General features: G+C 38.3%; 1 protein-coding gene across 2 annotated transcripts in view; it reads right to left on the reverse strand.

The window, feature by feature from the left end:
• Positions 1-20,801, reverse strand: part of EPB41L4A (erythrocyte membrane protein band 4.1 like 4A) — a 105,065-nt gene that overhangs the window by 29,898 nt on the left and 54,366 nt on the right. For both annotated transcript variants that reach the window (XM_081826463.1, XM_081826464.1), the window contains exons 5-8: positions 15,415-15,493; positions 5,725-5,822; positions 4,458-4,578; positions 1,889-1,976 (exon numbers count right to left, since the gene is read on the reverse strand). In XM_081826463.1, the coding sequence (XP_081682589.1) occupies positions 1,889-1,976; positions 4,458-4,578; positions 5,725-5,822; positions 15,415-15,493 (386 nt within the window). The remainder of the gene's footprint in view (positions 1-1,888; positions 1,977-4,457; positions 4,579-5,724; positions 5,823-15,414; positions 15,494-20,801) is intronic.

The following is a 20,801-nucleotide window of genomic DNA, read 5'->3' on the forward strand; positions in this document are numbered from 1 at the left end:
ACCCCTGGCTGCACATTAACTGGAATCACCTGTGCAGCTCAATATGCTGGTGCTTGGGTGTGACCAAAACCGGTTAAATCAGAATCTGTAATGAAGGGGCCCAGGTATCAAAATCACATAAATACTCCAGGTGATTCTCCTGTGCAGCGAAGGATTGAGAACCACTGGCTTCTATCAAGAGTTCCTTCCCAGGGGCTCATCTTGATCTTATTCTCAGACGTAGATAATCATGAAGCCTTGTTTATCACCACCCTTCTCCAGAAAGTTCAGGCATCTGCCCTAAGGCACACACTTGGATTCTCTGATGTTTCTATCATGCTTCTTCCTACTTCCATTTGTGACTTTAAGACTACTCAAAAAAGTTAAAAATACCATATTTTCTGGTAAAGACTGAAGACCCCTTAATTTCCAGGCAATGATAAATCCTAATTAAGAAAATGAGATTCTGAAATGAAAAAGTCACAGAGCAGGTATGAAGGACAGGCACATGTCTGTATGAATTTTATTTCTACTCTAAGGTCAAACAACAGCCTGCAAAGTCATATTCCCAAGGAACATAAGACAACTGATATGTTTTGGAAGAGCACCAGCTGTTGCCCACTTTCAGTTCTAAAAATTCAATCTTAAAGGAATGTATGGAAGATTCTAATGAATCCAGTTCATTTGCTATAAATTCCTACCATCCACAAAACTGTGAATTAGGACAAACATTACACAAATGCAGAAGCATTTTGCAGAAGACTCTCTCTTTACACATTTCCTATAAAATACAGTCCTTAAAAAACTAAAAGCCTGACAAGATTAATGTGGCTAGAAGGGAAAACGGTAACTATTCCACAAAGTTTTAGAGGTGTTCTCAAATGACAGCAGTATAGAGCATTTAATGATATAACGAGATTGGAAGCTAAAATATCCAGGAATTACTACTTCCCCCTAAAATACGTAACTTTTATTACCCTACTAACAGTATACCCAGGGATGTTTCTAACTCTTCACAAATAATGAGATGATTTCTTGTTTTAGGAAACTCTGATGTGCAAAAGACACATTGAGAAATGAATGCATGAATCAGTTATCTGCATTATGGTAAGTTTTATCAGGGCTCCTTAAAAATTACATTCCATAATTTAATTGACATTGTCTATATATAATCTTGAGCAATTCATTTTGTGTAAAGAATAAGGCACCTGGCTCATTCTCTCAAATCATCAAATTTGACTGTTGCTAACTGAACTCTTATAAAATGAAAGGCAACAACATTTCAACCTCATTGGCAAAGAATTATCCATTGAGAGAAATGGCTTCAAGGTTAAGACATGGATTCAGAATATTCAACACAGATTCAGTGTCACTGTTCACCGACTCTATTCGGCAAGTTCTCATCAGTTGCTAAAGAAAATCTGCCAAAATATTTCCATTAATGCAGTGGCAATAACTACAGTGGGGCAGCAGCCCTCCTGTTGAAGAACCTACACATCCACACCTGTCCTGGCACCAAGGCCTACTTCTCTGGAAAGTGACTTCATGAATATCTTTCAGCCATAAAATCTATTTTTGGAAAATCCTCCTGTTTTCTAATACAATCAATTGTAGACCAGTTTTAAGTGGTTCTGACGTTTAGCTAAGCCCTATGGAGCTGCTATCCAGATTGTGTTTCCAAGCCCAGTTAATTGTTTTCTACACATGGAAACATAATCACAGACTTTTAAGCAAAACTCATTAGGGTTGAATCCATGCAAGAGATTCTGTGTGTTTGAAAAGCACAGATGAGAAAGCATCATCTGCTCGCTAAACAACAGCACTGCGGCTTTCCTCTGGGAGTTTCAGTGACTTTTTAAGAAAAATGTCATCAGCTTAAAATATCTTGTGTTAATTAAATGTTACTCACATAGACAGGATGGAGGTCAACGCCATACATCTCCAGGGATTTGGCAGTCCTCAAGTAATTCAGCTCTGCTTCAGAAGGAGTCTGACCCCTACACCCAGCATAAAAACAAAAAGCCTTACTTTACTAATAGATACTGCACTTGTAGGGAATAAGCCATCTTCACTTTATTCACTGGAAAAATAATCCCTTGTGCTAGGGCAAACTTAAGTCTTTGTATTTCAAGAAGTCCCTTGCCTCCATGGTGACAAAATGTTACACTCTGAGGTAATACCTGTATTAAGTTAATTTCATTTACCAAATCTGTTTTTACCCAGTATAGCCAATCCCAATGTCCCAGCATATATTTAAAATTCTGTATCAGAAACCCCCAAAGAGATTGAGAATATAAGCACTCGAATTAAAAAGTACATCCTTTACAAAGAGTAAAATGTCTCCACACACCAGCAGCTCTCGATCAGGATAAAGAGGAGTAAGAGTAGTGGTGGGTATGGAGAAGAGAAGAGTTTCCCCAACACCTAGCTGGGGTCTCAAGAGCATCTCCTGAGCACATATGTAGTTTGAAAATACGTGAATATTTCTAAATAATAAAAATACTTATTTTCTTAATACAAAGTATAGAAATCATCCCCAAATCTTCATTGGTGATAATATTCGTAAATAGTATTCATTCCTAACAAGTGTGAGCATCTGCCAGGAATCTCCATGGATAAGTGGAACTGTGTGTGTATAAGTAACAGAGAAAGATAGAAATTTTTTATTTGTTAATAAAAGGAGCTATGAATTTAATTACTAAATCCTACTTTGATGCATCCCATGTTTCCACCACGGTGCCCTGGAAAACCTAGCAATATACGTAATTTTGAAATCTATGAAGAATGTTCATTACAAATTAGACACAAGAAAGCTACCAAACCTTGATCAAGTTTTATTCTCTGAAATAATAGTCACGCTGTCAACACCATCACGTAAAACATGTAAGGCCCTTTACCCAAAGCTCCTTGATAATTTCAAAAATGTAATTGTACTTTGAAACTCCTAGAATTAGTATTCTCAGAATGTGCCAAACACACTGCCCTTCATAATGTTATAACAGGCACTCTCTTAGCATCCACTTCAGCAAAACCTTAAAATGAAGGACTCTATAATCAGGCTGGAGAGCATTCTGGTGCATGCTAATACAAGATGGAAAGCCTGGTTTCTCTGATTGCAATTCAGCAATTGACTTCTGCTGCTACTCACTGAAACAGATCCTTTAGGCAAACATTTTTTGTTGACCAGATTAATTCTATATTTTTTTCCTTAACTATAATAGATCTGAAACCAAGCAAATTCAAGAGGGAATGTTACATAAGAGGCAATAAAGCAAAGTTAATCAGTATAGAGGATTTAACCAAAATAACTATAATTAAATTATAACTTCAATAATTAATTCTGCATTAAGTGGAGGGTCTGAAAATTCAATTAATGCAGGCCATTAATTGAAAATCCTACTAGGGGAGTGTGTATATTCTCAGAAGTGCATGTGGTGTTAACATAATACCCTCCAAGGCTCCACACTGGTGTCATCGTGATTTCCACATTCACTGCTATAGACTGAATAGGACTTTGCTTATAACTGTGAAGAATTTACATACTTAAGACAGACCAAATCCAGAATATATTAAGGCTTTTGTGATTACAAAATATATTTATAGCTGAAAGAATAAATTTCACAAGGTACTGGTGACTGAAAAAATAGAAAACTGCAAAATATAACATATACAGAATGATTTCATTTATGTAAAATCATATATACAAATAAATTTTCTCTATGGGAATTTATGCAAAGAGGGGGATTCAAAATCTATTTGCCCCAAACAGTGGTCATGGAAATTTAACACAATGCTGTATCAAAAATATGTTGACTTTAGGCATTGGGATTTACTCTCTCCTTTATATTTTTAAAATTGCTTTGGTTTTCTATGAGCATTTTAGTGTTATAAGCAGAAAAAAAAAGACAAAATACTAGAATGTTCAAGGCACAGGTGAAGAATTTATCATTCTAGAAACTTAAGACTGCCATTAGCATAAGATGATAGTTGATGGATGATGCAACGTAAGACATGATATTTTTTCCACCTTTGAGATATAATTGACATACAACACTGTCATGTGTAATTTTAAGGTATACAATGTGTTGATTTGATATACTTCTATACTACAAAATGACGACCACCATAGGAACGGTTAGCTAACACCTTCACACTGTCACAAAATTACCATTTCTTTTTTGTGGTGAGATCATGTAAGATCTACTTTCTTAAAAACTCTCAAGTATATTGATGGCCCTTGAGGGCTTTACCCTAAGTGAAATAAGACAGAGAAAGACAAACACTATGATATCACTTGAGGTGGAATCTAAAAAAGCCAACCTCATAGGAACAGAGACATAGAATGGTGGTTACCAGGGACTGGGGGGTGGAGGAAATAGGGAGATGTTGGTTAAAGAGTGTAAACTCTAATACAATAAAGTTTTGGGGATCTGATGGATAGCATATGTTGATTATAGCTAATAAAAAGTGATTCTTACATTAAAGTTTTATGAATCCTTTCTATGGCTTCCTCGAGTTCCTCCTTCTGATCAGGAACAAACCGGTACTCTGACACATAGCCTGCAGTATGCTTATATGGGTCGTAATCTCCAAGCTCAGCTACAAAAGAAATTGCATTTTTTTCCATTTTAGAAAAATATTCCTAAAACTATTTTAAAATATTCCTATCATGCTGAAACATTTTCTTCAAATGCCTTATTAATAAATTCAAACATAACTAATTTTAGTAAAAAACTACTCTGGTGAGCGTATATGAATGGTATAAATAAAATCTTGTCTTAAAAACATAAGTTCTATATTTTTGCTTTCTGAAAGACTATAATTATCATCATTTGCATTTCAATTATTTTTACCAGATTATATGAAATAACATGTTGTAAACAGAATTTAGAGTACATATATTAGAAATGCTAGAGGCAAAAACAACCAGGATACCAATATATCCTCTCAGAAAAGAACACCAAGAGATAGAGCATATAATTCAAAATCTATTTGCCCCAAACAGTGGTCATGGAAATTTAACACAATGCGGTACGTTGGTTTACACAAAAAAGCAAAATGAAACCAGAAAGCTCATTATATTACATTTATTAAAATTTTCCTCCTTACGTTAATCCACCTTCCAAGCCCAACCCAGTTCATCTATGTGACGTTTTTCCTAGGATATTTTTTCTAGACTATTCCTGGTCTGCAAGTGCCACAAAGGCAAGGAACATACTGTCTCACTGCCCCTGTACCTAGCAAGAGTCCTAGAAAGGGCTCAGTATATATGAGTGGAAACATCCTCAGCCTCCAAAATGACAATACAACCTGGAGCTGCCCAACATGGTTGCCATATTGATGCCAAGAGAAGAGATGCAATGAGGGCCACACCCTGAATTGGCCTTGGCATCTGACCATATAGAGTCTCCACAACAGCTGCCTGAGAGCAATGTGATCTCTGAGATATCACACCTTGGGGGGATCAACAAACTCAGGTGGGATATAGAATGGAAGGGATTTTCAGACCCTCCACTTAATGCAGAATCAACGCCATTCCTGTGACTAAAACTCCAAAGTGACCTATTACAAAGGATACATAACTGGCTTCACTTTTGCCTCTTCTGAAAGGACACGGATTAAAACTTGAATTCTGACTAAACTTTTGTTCAGGGAAATGTCACTTGATAAGAAGAATTTTAGTACGTAAACTTGCTTAAAAAGAAAAATTCAAATTTCTTCCCAGTTTGCTGCCGTGAAACCTACACTGGATGGCATATGCTCCCAGCTGAGCAGCAATGTTGACAGGGCAAGGCAGCCGGCCCTGAAGGACATCTTGCTTCACCTGCAAGAAAAACTGGTATCTACAAGAGAAATGGAAAAAGAGATTAATGATATCTTCCACTAGCCAGGCTCTGATAATCACGGCACCAATCACCTTCAATGAAAATAGAGCCACTTCGGGCGCCTGGGTGGCTCAGATGGTTAAGCGTCTGCCTTCGGCTCAGGTCATGATCCCAGGGTCCTGGGATCGAGCCCCGCATCGGGCTCCCTGCTCGGCGGGAAGCCTGCTTCTCCCTCTGCCTCTCTCTCTCTGTCTCTCATGAATAAATAAATAAAATCTTTAAAAAAAAAAAAAAGAAAGAAAATAGAGCCACTTCGGGTGCCTGGGTGGCTCAGATGGTTAAGCGTCTGCCTTCGGCTCAGGTCATGATCCCAGGGTCCTGGGATCGAGTTCCACATCGGGCTCTCTGCTCCTTGGGAGCCTGCTTCTCCCTCTGCCTCTCTCTCTCTGTCTCTCATGAATAAATAAATAAAATCTTTAAAAAAAAAAAGAAAATAGAGCCACTTCTGCTCCCTGGGGAGGGGGCTGTTGAGTGAGCAGTTTAAACACCCTCTACATAAGGGAGACGGGGTCGTAGCGAAAAGGCATAGGCTCTCAAGTTAGCCTGGCTGGACTGCATCCCAGCTCCGGACTCACCTGGGCAGCTGCTGACCCTCTCCAACAGCCCGTCTCCTCACCTGCAGAACCGGGACAGCAAAGTGTCTACACCTCCTAAGGTTAATGTGGAGGTTATATAAGCTATTCCCAAGACTCTCATTACTGCTGCTACCACAGCTACTCCGACACAGCCTTACTGGGAGGAACAAACCGTAAGGACCTAACCGACAGGACGTGTTGCCTACAGGGTCTAAAATCATGGATACGGGACAAAAAGGTCATCGTAGTGCAAGTCTATCAATTCTCATGCCCATTATCCATGGCTTTGCTCATTCCATTTGCCTAAAAAAAAGAAAACCCTGTTATAATAGCGTCATCCACAGTTCTAAACACTGTAAATATAATAACTCATTCCAAGTGTTTACATATAATTTCCATAAGACTTTAAAATAATGTCAGTAGTATCATCTCCATTTTGCAGAATGAAGACTCTGACAGACACAAAGAGATGAAGTAACTTGTCCAAGACGTCACAACTAGTTAAGTAGCAGAGCCAGAACTGGAACCCAGGCAGTCTGACCCTGGAACCTCTTAATCAGAATGCTATGCAACTTTGGCTAGCTTCCCCTCCCCCGCCCCCCTTCAGTCTTTAAGCCTGTGCCAGAGGTTGATGAACCAACACAATGAACCATCAACACCGTCCTCGGCTGCCATCACCCACCCACCCACCCACACACACACACACACACACACACACACGCCCACACGCCCACACATGCACCAGGCTGTCATTGTGGTTTCTCTTTCTTTGGAAGCCAACTCTTGATGTCACTGGGAAGGGCAGAAAAAGGGCAAAGGAAATGAATTATAAAAATCAGCTGTGATAAGCTGCTCTTCTCCAAATGCTTACCAGCAAGGCCCATAGTAAGGGAATCCAAATGTTAGATGCTACTTATTATTATTATTATTTCTCGAAGACTGATACCAAGTTTGATTTTATCCATAAGCTTAAGAGATAATCCGTGTAACACCCTGTGTTTCCCCACTGCCCATTTCGGTAAACAGCACCACAGTCTCCAGATATTCAAGTGAGAGAAACCTACCAATAATGTATAACCCCTGGCACCCACATCCAATCACTGAATCTGTTGTCTTTTGGAATCCGCACACTGCTCTCCATCTCCTAGCCCAGGTCGCTATCCCCTGGATTTCTAAAATCTTCAGTGCTGTGCCATCATTCATACTTATCTCCCTTACAAACAACCTTCCCAAGAGGTAAATGAAATCCTTAAGAGAAAAACAGGATCAAGTCACTCCCTTGACAAACAGACAAAACCTTAAAAAACTTCACTCTACTTTCAGATCCTTAAGAGAGCTTGTGACGTGTGCAGCTCGGTCATGGAGCGGCTTCCCTGGCCTCCTCTGCAAAAGGGCTGCGTGGCCTAGCATCCCTATCCCGCCACCACCACGTGCACAGGGGCCCAAGAGCGGTCGCCATCCAGGTTTCCTCCAGCCCACAAGCGACAGAACCGCAGCCTTCCCCTCCTGCAGCTCACTGGCTCGTGGCCACCCGCAACTATTACCAGCGCCACTGGGGTTCCACTTCCAGTAACAGCCCCTGCAGAAGTGCAGGGCATCCTGGGGAATCCAGCCCTCACCACCCTGCTCTGCCCCACACCAACCGGGGTCACTGGTGGACAAGCTGCTTTTAAGGGAAGTCCACTCTCTCATTCATGGCTACACTGCTGGAGTTCCCGCAATGCTCGGAATTTCCCCCAAGCCTCCAGCAGCACGATCACCTGTGACTTGGCTCTGGAAGCCATGAGGAAGCAGCCTAGTGACCAGCCTGGCAAAGCCAACACCAGGCCCCAGTCCTGAGTGGCCACCACCAACCCCAAGGCTTCAGGAGATGCTAGGAGCATCAGAGCTCCTTCCTTCCTTTCCCATAGACTAGGCAGGCTGCAGCAAGCAGAAGGAGCTGGGTTCTTTTATGGCAAAACACCGAAAAATAAGTTGAGAGACCCGCACTCTACTCTCCAAATCACATTCAAGCCTTCCTGACACCCTGTAGCTATGTGCATCAAGTATAAAATAAACTCCAAACGGCCAGGGGAAAAAAAAGAAAAGAAAAAGAAAAGGCTTGTAAGACTTTTGCTTCTTGAGCGAAATCTCTTGCCATTAACCAATGACTACCTCACTCCCTAACTTGCATTTACTTTTCTAGCTCTACTTAACTACTCACCATGCCCTGAATGCTCATCTTGGATATCAAATCCACTTTGTTATAATCATCTGTCCTCCTCTTGAAGAGGAAAAAAGCAGGGTAAAGCATTATTAGCAGAATGTAAATGCAAAAGCTTATAAACTGAAGAGACATTTTGCTAGAATTACTACTGCTTACTGGAAACTTACATTTAGCTACACTCTCTTTCTCTATTGTTAACTTGGAATTTCTTTTCCTGAAGTGTATTTTTTTTTTTAGGAAATGGGTCACAGATGCATATTTATTTTGCTCTATTAAGACTTTTATAACATCTGACTGAACAGTCAAATCGCTTGCCAAGTACAGAAACAGAGGGACCTAATCCCACAAGAGTTTGCTTCAAAGGCAAAGGAAAAAAAAAAAAAAAACCCAGAGGGAGATGAAAAAACAAAGAGCTGAAACAGAGAGAAAGACAGATACGAAGAAACAGGGACCCTATCCCATCAGGGATTGTAGTCTCAGTATATAGGTCTGGCACATAGTAACAGCTCAATAAATAGTTGTTGACTTGGATGGATATACAAATGAGCAGGGAGACAGATGGCTGAAATGGAAAAAACTGAACATTCTTTGCTGTCTTTGAGAAATTCACAAAGAAAAAGAAAAAAGGAATCTGTTCAAACTTCCCTGGACAGCCTGCCTTTTAAAGATACCAGAGATCTTTAAGTCATTGCATTAAAAAAAAAAAAAAATCCACTAAAATCAAGACAAACTATTTTTTTTTTAAAGATTTTATTTATTTATTTGACAGAGAGAGAGAGTGAGAGCAGGAACGCAAGCAGGGGAGTGGGAGAGGGATAAGCAGACTCCCTGAGGAGCAGGGAGCCCGATGCGGGGCTCAATCCCAGGATCCTGGGATCATGACCTGAGCCAAAGGCAGACGCTTAACGACTGAGCCACCCAGGCGCCCCCAAGTAAACTATTTTTAATTAAAAATTTAATTAATCTTTATCACAGCAAGCATCATATTAGTTTTTTAATGAGAAATTTATGATACAATAAAATCACATTTTCATATGCTAAACAAATACTTTATCATATGTCAGGGCCTATTTTTAACTAACTGTATATAACTTATTTTGTCCATTTTATGAGACTTAGGGTACAATTTAATATTTTATTTAAATTACAGATTTAGAGTTGTTGAGTCTTTCCCTCTGTCACTCTGATTAAGGCTATGATTGGATGCTTGAGTCTTTGTTTATCTCTGGTTTTAATGAGGGGGAACCTACATCCCAGTTTGCCTAGGACAGTTTTGTTTATGACTATTATACGTGCCTATGTATTAACAGCTCTCCTCATCATCCTCCAAAGTATCAGGGTTTGGACGATCAATTATAGTGTGACCCTGGTTATATTGTAACCCTACTGGAGAAAAAGAAAATGCTCATTAAAGATGATCCATTTAATAAGGAAGCTTTCCAGACTCATTCTGGTACAAAACTGAGGCATCATAAAGTACTAGTTATCTTTTTTTTTTTTTTTTTTAAGAGAGAGAGAGCGCAAGCTTACGAGTGGGGGGAAGTGCGAGACAGAGGGAGAGAGAAAATCTTAAGCAGACTCCACGACCAGCATGGAGCCCAATGTGGGGCTTTATCTCACGACCCTGAGATCATGACCTGAGCTGAAATCAAGCATCAGATGCTTAATCAACTGAGCCACCCAGGCACCCCTGTGTGTAAGTTAATATTCTGGTGTATATGCACTGTCTCCCAAGCTAGATCCTGAGCCCTGGGGGAAAAGAGCTGGGTCTTCCACCCTGTCCACACTTACCACAACACTACAACGAGTACAACACAAGTCCAGGGCTTGAAATATTGGCTTCACAGTTTTCTGTTTATCTGATGTTCACCGAAAAGAGCTGAGTTAACACCAAGCATGTACAAGCTGTTGAGCGCCATTAACAATTTAACAAGTACCAGAGGCAAGAAGAATGGCAAAGGAGGTTTGCTTAAAGACATGGCAGAGAGACCCCACTCTTTCCGGAACCAAAACAGAAGGTTCCCTGAGATTCAGAAGCCAAAGACATGCTTACACCAATATACCTGAAATGCACCTTCCAGTGACCTGAGACCCCTGGTGAGGAAACTGAGCAATGTGGGGCCAAGCAGAAGTTTGACTTCAGTGCCAGCCGAATTTGACAGTGAAGAACCTAAGAGAAGAGTAGCTCCCTATACGGAAGGCAGGATTGTTTTCTGTCTCCCACACAGAGGGAACCTTGCATGTGATAGGAGTCCAATCATTTTAGACAAGGCTTAAATGTGAGCGACAGGGGGAAATGGTGTGTACAGCTTAAGGAGGAAAACAGTAGAGGAAGCACACACTAATTCTCAAGAAAACGTGACAAAACCAGGAATAACACTTCCGCCTCAAAAGTGTAAAATGAGTTATTAATATACAGGAACAAGTAGCAATAATATCACCTTACATTTGTATAGTCCTTTAAAGTTCACAAATTTCTCTTGCATCCATACCGGAATGTGACCCTTGTCTCAACTCTATTGTATTTAGAACCATTATCTTCATTACAGAAGGAGAGGGACTCTGGAAGTAAACACGTAACTGCAGGTCACTCAGTCAGTAAAGAACCTAAAACAAGCTAATCTTCACAAAGTGAAAAACAGGCATTACCATATTAAAATAATAAAATTTAAAAAATAATTGATAAGCTTAAGGTCAGTCCCCCCAAAAATACTATAAAACATTACAGAACAAAATAAAAAGCAAATACCCATTTTTAGGTATTTTTTAGAAACTAAAAAGTATTCATTATGAACAAGTCATTTGGAATATTCTTTTTTAGAAACTGTTCTTAGATCCTTAAAAGTTCAGAAAGATTTCAATGACATCACAGACAGGACAGTGTCCACAGAATGGGCAGTCTCTCTGTCCTCTCTGGAGGACTGAAATCCTCTCTTTGGTCACTTAGTACTCCGACCACTGGAACTCAATGCTCCATGTAGTTATTAAATGAAGGTAGGTGAGTGAGTGAATTCTGTCCTTACAAACAAATTCAAGAAATGTAGGCAAGAGGACAGTCATAGGAGAATTCATAATTAAATTAACAACTACACCCAGAAAGTTGTGATTCGTAGATTGACTCTAAACTGGAAGACCCATCTCAGGGCTCCAAGCTGGTCTTTTCCCCTTTAATTTTTGAATCAATAATTTGAAAACATTAAATACTTATCATTATTTTCACTTTAGCTAGCCCTACCATCTACCGACACTTATATTTTTGCGTTACGGTCAGTATTTGGTATGTATTATCTTTATATTCCTCTCATCATCTTTTTTTCCCCCTTCCCCTGATTGTCTTTTTGAAAAAATACTTAATTTCTTTTTATAAATGAGAAAACTGAGACTTTAAAAGGTTACATAGTTTTTTCAAATTTACACAACTAGTGAGTGGCAGAGCAAGGATGCAAACCTCAGTCTGTCTGACTCCAAAGCCTGTCTTTTTTTTTTTTTTTAATTTATTTATTTCAGAGAGAGAGAGTGTGTGTGAACAGGGGGAGGAGCAGAGGGAGAGGGAGACAAACAGACTTCCTCCTGAGTGGGGAGCCCAGTGTGGGGCTCAATCCCAGGACCCTGAGATCATGACCTGAGTCCAAATCAAGAGTGGGATGCTTAAGCAACTGAGCCACCCAGGCGCTGCTCCAAAGCCTGTCTTCTTAACCAACATGTGTGCTATGCTTCTCAAGTGTGCAGAGGATACAGAGCTATAAATGACCCAGAATACGTGAAAAGCTGCTATAATATTTTGAATCAGAACTGAAAATAAGTTTAACAGATACCATGAGTACACAGATTATTTAAAGGGCTGGCAAAGAGAAGAGACATTAGATTTTTTCTGCATAGACCCAGAAAGAAAACCTGGTACTGATGAGAGAAACTGCACGGATTTCTCATTGAATTTCCTATCGCTTTGCCAGGCAGTAAGGTTTCCTATCTTAAAAATGTTTACAGGGAAGCTGGCTGAATCATCAGGAATGTTCTATAAAAGGTACAGGTCAGGGCACATGAATCCTAAATGAGGAGTCCTCCTCACAGCCTCCCAATCTTGTTTATCTCAGACAACTTTTTAGAGCACTTAGCAACTACTCCAAGTTGATATGATTCTATTCACTTCCATTTTTTCATGGTCTGGATCCTTACTTTCCTGTGTATCACATTCACCTCTAGTATTTTTTTCCTAAATACAACACCCTTCTGCATCTAGTATGATGATATAAATACTTGAGAAGATTCAAGGCTAGCATTATCTGTAATTTTAAAAAAGGAAACTAGAGCTATACAGGAGTAAAACAGATGGGTTAGATAGTGAAAGAAGTCTGCATAATATGTATAAAATGGTATGATTATAAAAAAAAAAAACTACATATATGGAAGAACAGGCATAAGCCTGTTTACTATAGCATTAGTTTTCATATCAAAACTTATGAACCACCCAAGAGCCAATACAGAGTAGGCTAGAACAATTTTCCAAAGAACTGAAGCAAGCTAAATGTTCAACTTGCAAATACTGGCCTAAGTATACTTTTCCTTTAAGAGCATATATTGGGAGATTTGGGGTTTTGGTTTTAGTTTCTGCTTTTGCCAAAATTATCTCATGTAACTGGCTCCCTTTCTAAGGTTCATTATGCCTACCCATTTAAATTAACATATTCATGCAAATTAACGACTTTATCTTCAGGACACACTAAAAATAAGTATTTGGTGATATCATATTGAATGTATATTAACTTACCTAAATTCAACTATATGTTTTGGGCAACAAAAATAAATTATTATAGATCATGGTCACTAGATGAAAGTCAACAATGTAATCTGGTTCTTTTTTTTTTTTTAAGATTATTTATTTATTTATTTATTTATTTATTTATTTGAGAGAGAGAATTGGGGGAGGGGGGTCAGAGGGAGAAGCAGACACCCTGCCGAGCAGGGAGCCCGATGCAAGACTCGATCCTGGGACTCCAGGATCATGACCTGAGCAGAAGGCAGTGGCTTAACCAACTGAGCCACCCAGGAGCCCTGTAATCTAGTTCTTAACTACATGATCTGGTCTAATATTTGAGGAAAAGCAGGTTACAACGAATATGTTCTGAGGTTGTACATCACACACAAATCTATGTATTCTGTTAATGAGCTGATAGTAGATTCTGAAGGGAAATTTCTGCTCATTAATATCTGGTGAGCAGATGTTTAAAAATGCATTATAAAACACTCATTTTCCACCCTATTAACAATAAATTGAGTATCGTTTGGAACCTAACCCTCATTTAAGATGTAACTCCACCAAACTGCCAGAGCAAGGAGAAGATGAAATAGTATCAAGCACTTATTGACCCAAGCCCAACAGGCGACACAAGGTTGACATTATGAGTCGTACACACTCCAATGCTTACAAAACCTGATGGGACAGGTGTAGCTCCAATTTTGCAGCTGAGGAATATGAGGCACACAGGTTACTGACAACCTCAAAATGAAGGCCTTTCTTTGTATTTTCATAAAATGTTATTTCCTTGCAATTTCCTAATGAGCTACAGATATGTGGGGTTTTTTTTAACCACCTGGACTCAGTTTCTCCATGAGCCCACAATTCAGAAATCCCTCAACTGAAAAGACTATTCATGAAGCTCTAATGTAAATATGACCCCTCTCCTTAACTTCTTCCCAACACAACAGCCCTTCCCCCATACAGCTGTGCTCCTGGAAAGCCTCCCAGGACAGCCCTCCTTTTTAAAGTGGTCAGTAACAAGGTGGCAATGGAAGATGTGAACGCAGCTCAGCACGGTTCTAAAAGTGAGGCCTAATTATAGCACCCCAGAGAGGAACAGGAAAGGTCCACTTAGCCTCCTCTCTCCTCACTCTTCTGTGTGCAGTCTGGAATCGAGACAAGAGAGTCAAAGGAAAAAGATGAAAGGATAGAATAGTAACAAAACCACAGACTACCTTAGTCATCAAAGACATGATTTCCAATGTTTGGAATAACGCATTTGGCTTTACTTGAGCCAATGATAGGAGTTCACTAGGAAAAGTGACCACTTAGAGTTAAGTCAGGGAAAATGCTTTTGTTGGCTACCACGTGCCGTCAGGTCACTAGTGGAATTAAGCAAAAACCTAACACTACTGTCTGCTCTGTATAAGCCACTTTCAAATGTTGGCATGGACTCTTTTAACAATATAATCAATACCAACTGGAAACCGTGCCTTAAATGAAATCAAGTATTTGATGACAAAGGTGAAGGAATACATTGAAAAAGGTTGGGTTTTTTTTCTCTCCCTTATACTAAAAGCAAATATCTTTTCATTTCCTATAGAGGTAAATGAAAGCCCTGGACAACTGACATTTAAGCTATAACCAATTAAAGAGCAATAACTGGCTCTTCAAATTGGTATTTACATATGCAAACCAAGCATTAAAATATCCTTCCGTTAAGCAGTTCAAATGGCTACTTTCACATGACTACAAAGGCTGAATGCAGCCTTCACAATAATGATACAGAAATATCCCATCACAGCAGATGCAAAATCTATCATCATGTCACCCGGGTTCATGCCATTGTTCACACACATCTATCATCAGTGATCTGCCTCATGCAACGCTACCTTAAATTTAACTCTCAGTGGGGATGCATTACAAAACAAGGTAGACACCCATCTGAATGTTTGACCCCAATTTGTATTAAATAAACCCTTTTGTATATGCTATACATTGTATTGTTCAAAAGCAAAATCAATACTATACCTGGTTATTTCTTCTTTAAGCTTACATGGATCTTCAGCATAGAATTTAATACCAAAATACAAAGTATATGGAGGTCCAGCTAAAATAAGAAATAGAAATTAATTTCATAAATTAATCAAAGTAGAAGTATAATATTATACAATTATTAAAAATTATGTTCACCAAAAATATCTGTAAACTACATATTGGATAAGGGGTTAATATCCAAAATATATGAGGAACTCTTACAACTCAATAGCATAAAACAACCCAATTTAAAAATGGGCAAAGGACTAGAATAGACATTTTTCCAAAGAAGACATATAAATGTCCAATGGACACATGAAAAGATACTCAACATCATTAATCATCAGGGAAATGCAAATCAAAACCATGAGATATCACCTGATACCTATAAGAATGGCTATTAGCAATAAGACAAAAGTGTTGGTGAAGATACGGACAAAGGGAACCCTTGTATACTGTTGCTAGGAATGTAAATTGGTTCAGTCATTATGGAAAACAGTATGGAAATCCTCAAAAAATTAAAAATAGAACTACCATACGATCCAGCAATCCCACTACTGGGTATTTATCCAAAGGAAATGAAATCAGGATCTCAAAGATGTATCTACACTCCCATGTTCATTGCAGCATTAATCAGAATAGCCAAGATAGAGAAGCAACCCAAGTGTCCATCAGTGAACTAATGGAATGAATATACATACATTATATATATATGTGTATATATATATATATATATATATATATCTCACACACAATAGAATATTATTCAGCCATAAAAAAGAAGGAACTCTTCCCATTTGAAATGACACAGATGAACCTGAAGAACACTATGCAAAGTGAAATAAGCTAGACCCATAAAAAAACACATAGTGACTGATCTCACTTATATGTGGAATCTAAAATAGTCACATACATAGATGCAGAGAGTAGAATGGTGGTTTCCAGGAGAAGTAGGAGGGAGAAATGAGATGTTGGCCAAAGGTTACAAAGTGTCAGTTACGCACGATGAATGAGTTCTGAGGATCTAATGTAAAGCATGGTGACTATAGTTAATGATACTGTATTGTATATTTGAAATTTGCTAAGAAGATAGATCTTAAATCTTCTCACTCTCCACCTACGCATACACACACACACACACTCAACTATGTAGAGGTGATAGATAAATTATTTAACTTGACAGTGGTGATCTTTTCATACTGTATACATATATTGAAACATCAAGTTCTGCATCTTTAATTTATATGATTTTTATATGTTAAAGATATCTCAATAAAGTTTTTTGTTGTTGTTTTTAAAAGATTTATTTATTTGCGAGAGAGGGAGCTCATGGGGAGAGGAGGGGCAGAGGGAGAGGGAGAGAGAACCTCAAGCAGACTTCATGCTGAGTGTGGAGCCCAAAACAGGGCTTGATCTCATGAGCGCAAGATCACGACCTGAACCGAAACCAAGAGTCTGACACTTAACCACCTGTGCCACTCAGGCACCCCCTCAATAAAGTTGTTTAAAAAATTATACTCACTAAGAACTTCTAAACACACAAGAAAATATAAAATTAAAAACAGGATTGAAAATTTTATAACAACAGGACTTCAGCTCTGCAGGTATCTATGTAGGTACAGGTCTATGTGCTTACAAACACAGGAAAAAAGAGATCAAATATTTCAGAATGCTGCCAGTTCTTATCCCTAGTTAGTGAGGCTGTGCACAATTTTTATTTATTGATGATTTTCCCATTTTTCCCATTTTCTACAACATACATGTATTTTTTCACAATAAAGAAAAATTAATGATAAAACAAATGGTTTTTTAAAACCACTCACCTATTACTATTGCAAAAAGCATAAAAAATTTATCTGCAAAAAGCTGTTACCAAACAATTGATATAGTATCAAAACTTAAATGCTTAGCAACAGGAGGACCATTTGAGTCAACCACGGTACATACAAATGGCACCACGCCACTGTTTAAATGGGTAGAGGGAGAACTCTATGCTCACTGCGAAAGATCACCAACCTAGTTCCGATGGCAGAGATACTATCCCTTCTGTGAAAAAGAAAGTTATCTATTAAAATACGTATTCCCCCCTAGAAAAATACACAAGAAATGACTAACACTGGCAAACTTTGGGAAGAAGAATTGGAAACTTTTTTTTACCCCCCCCCAGCTTTAATGAGGTATAATTGACAAATTACATTGTAATACATTTAAAGTATGCAATGTGATGATTTGGTATACTTATACATTATGAAAGGATTTCCCTTATCAAGTTAATTGACACATCCATCCCTCACATACTTACTTTGTGTGTGTGTGTGTGTGTGTGTGTGTGTGTGTGTGTGTGTATGAGAACATTTAAATTCTACTCTTAGCAAAACTGGTAATTTTCTTTCCATATATGTCTCTCACCTTTTTAAGAAAAAAAAAAATCAGTGAGGCTATGTGGTAGGATTATAGGCAATATTTGTTTAATTCCTAAACTTTTCTAAGAATGTGCTCTTGTATATTTAATAATATATTTCTTATCTCAGTCATTTACTACATACAGAAGAACGACACGCACAAATACCAAATATATATATGAAATAAAGCCTGGAATTGTACTTACATGGGGAAACCTAAAATATAATTAAACATTCATATTGTGCAAAAATACCCAAGGGGTGCCAACCACATCATACTCTTACTAGAAATAGTTCTATTTCAGAGGGTATGAATCTAACCTATACTGCTTCCAAAACTTCTGACCATTGTGGTAATTAGATCTTATATTAAATCTGTTTAAAATGGATTTCTTACCTGGTGTATTAATCAGTGGTCATAATTTCTAATTTTTTCTTCAACAAAAGCTCTCTCACACACACAAAAAAAGATGTGAAGTATACACCTCAGTTAAAATATTTCCACTCACATATTGTGAGCCCAAGTCTCTGATAGTATGTAACTGACACAAAGTAACCCTCCTCTTTCTATTTTCATTTTTACGGAGTAAAAAAAATGACAAGTTCAGAAGTTGGGGAAAGCAAATTAAGTAGAACAGGTCATAAAGCCATAATGCATTTTTAATACACAAACTACATTATTATTTATTGTTCTTATGACACACATACGCTATGTCTGTAGAACCCCAAAGCCTGTTCCTGGCATGCATAAAAGTGACAGCAGGGCCCTGAACCTCTCCCCTCATCTGTGCCTCTCTGGACAAGGCATTCCTTAAGCTACAGCATTTTGAAGAACTGAGTTTCAAAGAACTTTGTTATAACTTCTTATCATTAGAGTTGATTCTATATGTTTGATTTCTATGGTTACTTAACCACGGTGTTTATATTTCTGACAAATACACCTTTAGCCCTGAACATAGATGTCAGGGAGGCACAGACTATTAAATATTTAGAAGAGCCAGGAAGTCCACGGTCTGCTGATCCATCTCTGTCAATCAAGCTCTGTGTTGCTGAGCAGATGGGTCCGCCTGTGCCCGCAGGCCACGGGGGCTGGGATCTAGGGGCCAGGAGGAGCACAGATGCTGTGGAGACAGTGCACAAAGGGAAGAAGGCCTTGTCCAGATTCCAGAGTTGCTTTTATTCTCCACAACGTGACAGACTACACCCTATTGACCAAGCCTAACCATTTCAAATGTGTTTAGTGATGAGCATTAAGCAGGAGTTTGAAAAATACACAATTAAGAACACTCAGTTTGGGGCAAATTTCCTTAAAGGACCTTTAGCCCAAATCAGCCCTCTAATTTCCCAATTGCATATAAAATGATTTGTGTTCTAAATATAATGCATCACTACCACTTGACTACATTTAATAATGTATAACAATATTTCATAAACATGTGATTTTGAACAACCACCTGGTTAACATAGAAAAGGCAGATGAATATCCAAGGAGGTAAGCAATTTGCTTAAGATCATGAAGTTGAGAACTAAGTTTGTTAATACCTAGAGTTCAGTACTTTCTGGCCATTATTCCACATAACATTTCAGGGAAAAGAATTATAATACCTTCAGAGTAAGCAAATACTTTCATCTACATCACTGTTTTATAGAACAATCTAAGGCTATGGAAATGGACATTCTGGAGCAAGGATACGTCTGATCAGATATTTTTTGGCTTCCTCTTCTAAGACTGACTACAAATAAATATCAGGTGCTGATGAAGCACATTCCTAAATTATTATCTTGCATCCATGTCTTTCAACAGAATCTACCTTAAATAAGTTAATATTGTTTCACTTTAGCAAAAAAATACAGAAGCCAAAAGCCAGAAATCCTCTAATATACCTTTTGTGAGGACGAATTTCAAGGCCTTTAATGATAGTAAGTCTTCCATGAGCTCAAGGAGAAATGAATCAAGACCCACCAATAAGAATTCTGGTGACTAGCAAATACTCCATCATTTTTACAGATATTCTTTCTGACTAATCTACTTGCGATGTGAGCGCCATTTTCCTTCATTGATTTGTATAATAATTATCAAATTATTTCATGAGATAAAATATAAACATTATGTTATCTTTATTTACATCATCTTCCTTCAATATTGGCATTTTATTCTTAGTGTACATCAAATTTTTGACAGGACAACATTTATTTAGGATTAAAAAGCAGTTTCATTATAGATTATATTTTTTTAAAGATTTTATTTATTTATTTGACAGAGAGAGACACAGAGAGAGAGGGAACACAAGCAGGAGGAGTGGGAGAGGAAGAAGCAGGCTTCCCGCGGAGCAGGGAGCCTGATGCGGGGCTTGAACCCAAGACCCTGGGATCATGACCTGAGCCGAAGGCAGACGCTTAACGACTGAGCCACTCAGGCACCCCAGATTATAGATATTTAAATATAATATTTCATACCATATAAAGAGATAAATATTTCAAATATGCTTAGGACCACTAATAATACACCTTAAATAATTTATATTTTTCTTCATCACTTAGATAGAAATCTCAACTTCTTAAATAAAAATCCTGTGAGTTTGTTTTAAAATAATCATTTCTGACATTTTTCTAACTTTTATACTGGTATTTTTTTTTTTTAAAGATTTTATTTATTTATTTGAGAGAGAGAATGAGATAGAGAGAGAGAGCATGAGAGGGGGGAGGGTCAGAGGGAGAAGCAGACTCCCTGCCGAGCAGGGAGCCCGATGCGGGACTCGATCCCGGGACTCCAGGATCATGACCTGAGCCGAAGGCAGTCGCTTAACCAACTGAGCCACCCAGGCGCCCCTATACTGGTATTTTTTTAACTACTTTGTTCAAATGGATAAGACAGATACTGTATTTATTACTATACCTGAATTTTTGGGAAAAGTACAAATTTGTAGATCCTGAGGGATGAGACGTTTTAAATTGGAACTCCTACCATTTATATGTAGA

The sequence above is a fragment of the Leptonychotes weddellii genome, chromosome 7 (genome assembly GCF_054177405.1).
Source record: "Leptonychotes weddellii isolate Sample4059 chromosome 7, ASM5417740v2, whole genome shotgun sequence".
Taxonomy (NCBI): domain Eukaryota; kingdom Metazoa; phylum Chordata; class Mammalia; order Carnivora; family Phocidae; genus Leptonychotes; species Leptonychotes weddellii.